The sequence below is a fragment of the Fulmarus glacialis genome, unplaced genomic scaffold, assembly GCF_000690835.1.
Source record: "Fulmarus glacialis isolate BGI_N327 unplaced genomic scaffold, ASM69083v1 scaffold11654, whole genome shotgun sequence".
NCBI classification, from domain to species: Eukaryota; Metazoa; Chordata; class Aves; order Procellariiformes; family Procellariidae; genus Fulmarus; species Fulmarus glacialis.
Window position 1 is genome coordinate 46,308 of NW_009209953.1, and position 7,571 is coordinate 53,878.

The 7,571-nt window shown below is 58.9% G+C and overlaps 1 protein-coding gene across 1 annotated transcript in view; it reads right to left on the reverse strand.

Annotated features, from left to right (window-relative positions):
• FAM83G (family with sequence similarity 83, member G) overlaps positions 1-5,038 on the reverse strand; it is a 17,593-nt gene extending 12,555 nt beyond the window's left edge. Inside the window, exon 1 of the mRNA XM_009577013.1 lies at positions 4,544-5,038. Within this exon, the coding sequence (XP_009575308.1) occupies positions 4,544-5,038 (495 nt within the window). The remainder of the gene's footprint in view (positions 1-4,543) is intronic.
• Positions 5,039-7,571: the final 2,533 nt, after the last annotated feature.

Genomic DNA, 7,571 nt, shown 5'->3' on the forward strand with positions numbered 1-7,571 from the left:
TGACGGCGTCTCCTCGGCTCGAGGAGGTGGGTTGGGTGGCAGATGCTTTGCTCCCGTCTCTGACACCGATGCTGCCTGCTGCCGTGGTCATGTCACTCTGCCGGCGCGCCGCATTTTCTCTGGGGGAAGTTGAGAGCTTATAAAATGGGGATGAGAATAGTATTGGCCTTCATTTTGGGAGGAAAAAGGCATTTTCCCACTGTGGTCCTGGCATTCCCAAGGCCTTGGCTCGCTGCTACGGCTCTGAAGATGGGAAGGTGCTTTACAGGGATGCGGGCAGGGCTTGGTGACGTCCCCCATCCCAAGCACTGCTCATGCAGGGATGGCGAGCAGGCAGCGCGCTGCAGGCAGTCGCCCAGGGCGGCTGGCTCGGGCAGCGGGGAGGCAGCCTGGCTTTCATCCGCTTGCCCACATTTTCAACCCGATTCCTCCTGCTCGGCTGGGGCATCCTGGCCGCGCCCAGGCGTAGCGCTTCTGCTTCCCTCCCCGCCGCGTCTTGCCTGCAGGACAGGCTTGGCCTCGGTTTGTCACCGGGATCCCATGCCAGCGTGCCAATACGCTGCCCTGGCATGAAACGGGTCGGGAAAGCGAGGATGGCGCTGGCAGCGCTCCCAATGCAGTGACGGTCCAGGGACCGCAGGGGAGAAATCTGCTGCTGGGCTGCCCGCGCTTGAACCTCGGCTGGGACCAGTTGGGTCTATGCCAAACCCAGGTACAGGGTTTAATCTGCAAAGAATGGAGGTCTGTCTGCTCCAAAGAAGTGAAATCCTGTGTGCTATTTGCTTCCCAGCCCGGGGAATGGGAGTGTCTGGAGCAAGCTGTGCCGTCCTGCTGCGGGGAGCAAGCTTGGCACCCTTGTCCCTGTCACCTCTACCAGGGCAGCGCTCAGTGCCCCGCATGCTCGGTGCCGGGGAGGTCCCTGGCAGCAGGAGAGTCGCGTCTCTTCCCAAAGCCCCTTTGCCGCTGCGTCCTCCCAGGAAGCTTTGCCATCCCTTTGCCGTTCATCTGGAGGGTGCGGAGAAGACCAGCCCCAAATCTACAGCCAGATGCTCCCAGTGCCCAAGCGGGTGATGCTTTTCTTCCCAGGGTCCCAGAAGCTGCCAAGATCCATTGGACGCAACGGATGTGCAGGTGCCGGGTCCCAACATCCCGAGGAGCGGTGAGCATCGCATCCCCTTGGACACTGGGCAAATGATGTTGGGATTCTTCTGAACGGCTTTGATGAGCACGTAAACTGCGGGATCATGTTTTATAGAGGAAATTACAGCTCTTTATTAGCTCACTCTGAATCATCAGATAATGACTTTTGGAGCACACCACGTGGGCATTTAATAAATTAGGCAGGCACCAAGGCACAATTAGAGGAAGCGTGTTGGGATGAGGGAGAGGTGGGACAAGTAACATTAATAATTGCTCCCCCCCGTCGACCCTTTCATCCAGGAATGGCAGAAGGTTTTGTAAACAGTAATTAATAGGGCCTCCCAACCTTTGGTGGAAGTTGCTCAGGGTAATTACGTCACCACAATCCCAACCTGGAACCTCAAGTGCAGAGAGGAGGTCAGACTCACTGCTGTCTCTGGTGACTTTTGGCCAAGGTCAGTGTTTTCAGCCTGCTCTGGTTTCTGGTCAGATAGAACCAAAATCTAGAGAAGAAGAGAGGAGGGAGATCTTCCTCCTTACCTGCCCTGTGAGCTTTGCAGCCCGAGGGGATCTGCGTCGAGGGAGAGACGGCTGGACCTGGTGAAGGTCTCCAGGATGAAGCTCGGTGGTGCACCACGTCCCTGACCACCTCGTTTGTTGGCCACAAAGATGGGGATTTGCTGGGAGAGCAGGGACGTGGCCACAGGATCTTGCCTTTCTTCTCTCCCATTTATTCCCAGAAAGAGGAGGGAATCATTTGCATCCCCTGCTCCAGCTCGCCTGGGTTTGCCTCTCCGCAGAGCAAAGCGGAGGCTCTGAACTCAGCAGCGTTTGGCCTTGTTCCTGCAAACAAGTAGGTTCACCTGCACCATCAAAGGGGCCTCAAATCTCAGCTCTTGGCTCTCTCGCCCCAGCTCTGAGCTGCCGTGAGCTCACCCAGCGTCGGCAGCGCTCACGTGGGCTCTGAACTTTCCTCGGCCAGGCTGTCTGTTGGGTGAACTTTGCTCTTCTGGCCACGAGACAGCAACCCGCGTGGTGGTGTTTGGTGTTTGGCATCTGAGAGCGTTTCAGACCAAGTATCTTTGACAGCGGCTGGAGCACGGGTCATCCTCTGGGATGCGATACTGAAGCTCTCCCAAGCCCGTGCTCCTTCGCAGGCGATGAAAAGCACTGCCATTGCCCAGCGGGACAATTCGGCAGGGATCTCCGCAGGGTGGCCCAAGGGACACTGCAGGAAGGATGGGGCACGTGGCCAGCCTACGTGACATCTGATGGAGTGGCAGCCGGACTGTCCCTCTGTCCACTCTTGGCTTCCTCAGCCAAACCCTTTCACCTCCGAGCTGCCGTGAAGACCTTAAGCCTCTGCTGAAATCTCCGGGTGCAGAGGAGGGTGGTCTAGCCCAGCGTCCCCACGCCTAGGAGCACCCACACCAGCGGTCACCTGGGCTCAGCTGTGTGATAGCAGGTTCAGCTGCAGTAACTGCGGTCCTCGTGCACGGGGTGGGAGGCCTTTGCAAGAATCCCACTTGTCAGACCCTGTAACTCCTGCCATCCCCAGACCCTGCAGACTGCAGGTTTGAAGCACGCGCCCATCCCTACATTTCCTGGGGGGGGTCATAGGCTCCAAGACGGCTCCTGCATGTCACCGATGGTGTCACCACGTCTCATCCCACCGGCGGGCACCGACCGGACCAGGAGGCAGAGCCCAGCCCCCTTCATGGGGCATCAAGGTACCAGTGACAAGCGTGGCAGCGTCAACCGCAGCCACGTCCCTGCGGCGTGGAGAGGCTCCAAGGAGAGGTGGGGATGGTGCAGGCAGCAGGGCCTGGCAGCTGCCTGACTCAGCCGCCTGGCTCTGCTGAGCAGGAGGAGGGTGGAGGATGACTCAGGAGATGCCGTTTGTGTGGGGGCAGGCGGGAAGCGGTGAGTAAGCAAAGCCAGGCAGGAGCTGCAAGCCCAGGTGAGACGCAGCCGGAAAGACCCAAAGATGAGACGTTATTTGTAGTGGGTGCGTTCTCCCCGTCCTCCATCCCACGGGACTTCAGCCCTCCCTTCCCTTTGCCCTCACTGCAAAGCCCTTCGGTGGGGAAAACGTCGCAGGTAAGGAGAGGTCACATCGACTTTCGCAAGGTGACAGTGGCCAGAGACGGCTCCCGTCTGCAGTGGGGCAGCCCCGATCCCCCATATCAGCCGTCCCTGTGAGCCGGCTGGCTCGGACGCATTGGGAGATCAGTTTTCCTGCCTGAGCCAGGGCTCTTCATGCTCAGACCCCCGGCCCTCTGGTCCTGGAGAGGCTCTGACGGCTGCATGCCACCAGGCTTCCTTCTCCCCTGCCAGGGTTTGCGAACCCCAGCACCGTCCCTGGTCCCAGCATGGGGGGCTCCAGAGCCAGGCGGACCCGACGCATCCCAGCATGTCTCCCCCTGCTCCGCAGCCACCTGGGCAGAGTGTCCCTGTTTTCCTGCTGGAGCATCCCCGGGGTTGGGATGCTCCTCCCTCGGAACTGGATTTCTCAAGGGAGCAGGCGCACGGAGCTAGAAGGGCTTCAACCACCAGCACCACCAAACCAGCAGGTACCGACCCCTCCCGCGCTTCCCAGCTGGAACTGGGTCACTGGGAAGTACCAGCAACCTCTGCCCACCACCGCTGGCCTTCAACACATGTCATCATCTCCCTCCTTCCCTGGTCCTCCTGCCCATGACACCAGCCTGACCCCATCGCTCATCCGCCCCAACTCCCTGCTCCTTGGTTTGATGCCACAGGGAGGACAAGTCTCAACCCAAACCCCAACCCCAAAGAGGGTGGGCTGCCGTTAGCTGTGTTACCCCTTGGCATCTCCCCAGCCTTGTCCTGCTCATCGTTTTCCTCTTAAAGTCAGGATGAGGCCGGCTTGCAGGACGGTGGCAAACTCAGGCCAAGCTTGACCCTCCTACACGTCAGCGCCAGACCAGTGGCTTTCGCTGCTTTGCCCCAGGGCTGAGTTTGGCTCCTCCAGTTCCTGCGTGTTGCCGCATGCAGTCACACAGGGCTCTGGGAATAACGATCCCGGGGTGCCTGGGACCGTGGGCTTGCAGCTGGGAAGCAGCTCAACCCATTTTTCTCCCCGGTGGTTTTCCCCACAGCCCCGTAGGGACCCCGGGATTAACGATGCTGCCATATGGATCATGGGAAGGGTCGCGTTGTTCTCGGGGAGCGTTGGACCAAGCTAACAGCATCTTCAGCAAAATCTGATCCCCAAATATCGATTACACTGAATGAACACGGAAAAAGCCCAACCCTTGACCTTTGCTTGGGCAGAGTTCCCCGCGGGATGGGGATTACCTGGCTGAGCAGGACTTTTAAGACCTACCCTCAGCAGAACAGCCCAGGGCAAATCCTGCCCTGTCCCCGCGGCGCACCTCACCTTCTGAGCCTGGCAGATCATCTTCCGCACCACCTCCTTGATGTGCGCTTGCCCCTCGATGGGCGGCTGCATGTAGACGGTGGCGCGGGTGACGCCACGGTAGGCGATGGTCTCGGGCCAGCCGAGGTCCAGCTGGGGGATGGAGCGGTCGGACCTCTGGGGCCAGTACTCCAGGGAAGGGGCCACATCCTGCTCGTCCCCTTGGCTGTTGCGGTCGCCTTCGCTCTCCCCGGCACTGCTGCCATGGCGTGGGATGTACTCGGAGCCGGGGTCGTACGTCTCCAACGTGTCCAGGATTTTCTTTAGCTCCAGCTCAGAGAGGAAGTCCCTGATGTTCTCCTTCTTCAGGACCTCATAGAAGGCGTCAGGGCCACGGGAGGCCAGTGCCTCCAGGGCCAGGCGTTGCTCCTCGCTGTAGAAGAACTCAGGCTTGGACTCACTGGACCTCCAGTTGACGTGGCTGTCGTCCAGGCACTGCACCTGGGAGAAAGCCATGGTGACCACGCACGCCGGTACCCGCTCCGAAGGGAGCTCTGTACTCCCAGCGAGCGCTGGATGTCGACAATAAATAAGGAATTAATTATTCCCCAGTCTTTAAATGCACGATTTGCTTTGCTTCGCCCTTCCCGGCTCAATGCGCGGCTGGGGAAACGCGCCGCTCCCTTCTCCGCCGGCTCCTGCCACGCCGGAGCTCTTCTCCGCTGGGGAGGAGGATTTCTTGCTTGCTCCCGGCTCTGCGCAGCAAGCGGGCTCCAGGCAAGGAAAACCTGGAGCTTCCCACGGCTGGGGCTGTGTGACGGGGCAGAGACGGCCCCGGGTGCACGTGCACCACCGGGAAGGTCCTCTACCTCCGGGTCCACGCTCTTCTCATCCTCTGCTCTTTCAAGACAACAATAATACCGGCTAAAGTAAAAAGTGGAAAACAAACGAACTAAAAAAGGCTTAATAGAGGGCAGAGAAAAGCGGGATTTCTCGACCCAAATGCCGTCCCTGGTTATTGTTCCTGGAGAGCTGGGTCAGCCGGTGGGTTTCGTGGCAGCGAACGTCTCCGTCAGCCTCTTGTGCATCGCCCTGGCTGGCAGGTCGATTATTTCGGGCTTCTGCCAGCGCGAAGTGCCGGGCCCGGACAGGTAACAGCAAGAAGTGAAAAGAGGAAAAGCAGAAGAGTGATTCATGGCTCCGCCCTGCCCCACCTGCAGTCACATGCTGCCTTCACACATTCCCGGCCCTGCCCGCACATTAACTCTTTCGGCTGATGAGAATCCCCCGGGACCATGCGGGTGTGGGAGGTCGGTGGGCGGCTGGGGAGGGGTTTGGGTGTTTGTCTTAAAAAAAAAAAAAAAAAAGCGGCTCTCCCCTGAAATCTCTCTCTTGGTGTGCTGGCTGGTAAGTTAATATTTTCCAGGAAAGCGGCTGTGCCTTGTGGTTAACTCCTCCTGCGCCGAGCGCAAGGACCCCGGTGCTAGTGCTGGAGCTCGGAGCCCAGCTGGGTCCCGGGGGGCAGCACTGGGTCAGAGCTGCCATAATGGTCAAAGCTGCACCGGCGGGGGTTAGACTGGACAGTAGGAAGCATTTCTTTACCGAGAGGGTGGTCAAACCCTGGAACAGGCTTCCTAGAGAGGTGGTCGATGCCCCGAGCCTCTCAGTGTTTAAAAGGCATTTAATACCAGGCTTTAACTTTTGGGACGCCCTGAAGTGGTCAGGCAGTTGGACTAGATGGTCATTGTAGGTCCCTTCCAACTGAAATACTCTATTCTACTGTATTCTACTGTATTCTATTCTATTCTAAACCCTCCTCAGCTTTGGCACAAGGTTTGCAGCAGGGACACGGTCATGGCACTTGACCTTGCTATGGCAGATTGTATTAATAACTGGGAGATGGGCAAAAAACCCCACTCTGGATTCATCAGTTGGTGCTCAAAAGCCAGAAACATGGAGCTTCCTACCTGGAAACTCAGATAAAGATGAATTTCAAGAATCAGGGTCAGATTCTCGCGCTGATGCAAAAAAGGAAAGTGCCAGGGGCTGTGTCTCGCTCCCTCGCGTTGGAGCAGCTCATCTGGATTCGCAGCCGTGTAAATGAGAGCCCCGCTTGAGTCAGGCTCCCAAGGCGAAGCCGCCCGTCTGCCCGGGCGCTCGGCCATCAAAGCGCTCCTCTCTGCAGACACGGTGGCCGTGCAGCATCCCGGCTGCCCCGGCCCCGGCCGAGGCTCGTGGTGTGGCGAAGCACCGAGGCCAGGGAGGATTTGGGAGGAAAAATGAGTCAGAAACGTGCAGAAAGGGGAGAAACTCCAGCGGGGCTTTCTCAAAGCTGGGCTGTGGCAGGCTGAGCTGATACCTGCTCAGCTTTAAGTTACAGTAGTGGGCTGCTTAGGGGAACCAGTGGCTTTTCTCACCTTGCGTTGGAGTAAAAGGCTTTATGTGAGTGCTTGGGAAAGACTGGAAAAATTAGCCTCCTCTATCCATGCCCCCAGTAAGAAATTGTGTGCCGGGTTGTGCCCAGCTCTGGTCCATTGTGTGCAGGATGGGGCAACGGGGACAGCGGACCCGGGGATGCAGGGATGTGACAGCCGTGTGTTGGGATCAGGACACGAGGAGGAAGGAAGCGTTTGGCTCCTACCAAATATTGGCTCAGGAGGTGTTTTGGATGGAGCTGATGACTTTACGGAAAGGCTGCGCCGACCCCGCGGGGATTTCCCAGTGGCGGGACGTCACCTCTGCGCCGTGACCTGGGTGGCGGGGGGTGCAGCGGAGACCGAGGGTGCTGGAGGCAAAACTGGGTATTTTGGGTGAAATCCCAGCCCTGCTAAGCAAGTGGTGGTGGCCCCTTCACTGATGGAATTGCACCTGGGACAGCAAACGTGACAGAGCCAAGCACCCGGCCAGCACCCATGGGAGAGCTCCGAGACCTCACCCCTGGCCCTTGTCACCCCTGGGGTGGCCCAGCCCCAGTAGGTTGGGAGATTCCCCAGTTCGGGGCCGGTGCGTTGAGCGCGGGTGTGCATGGCATGGCTGGAACGTGCTGCGG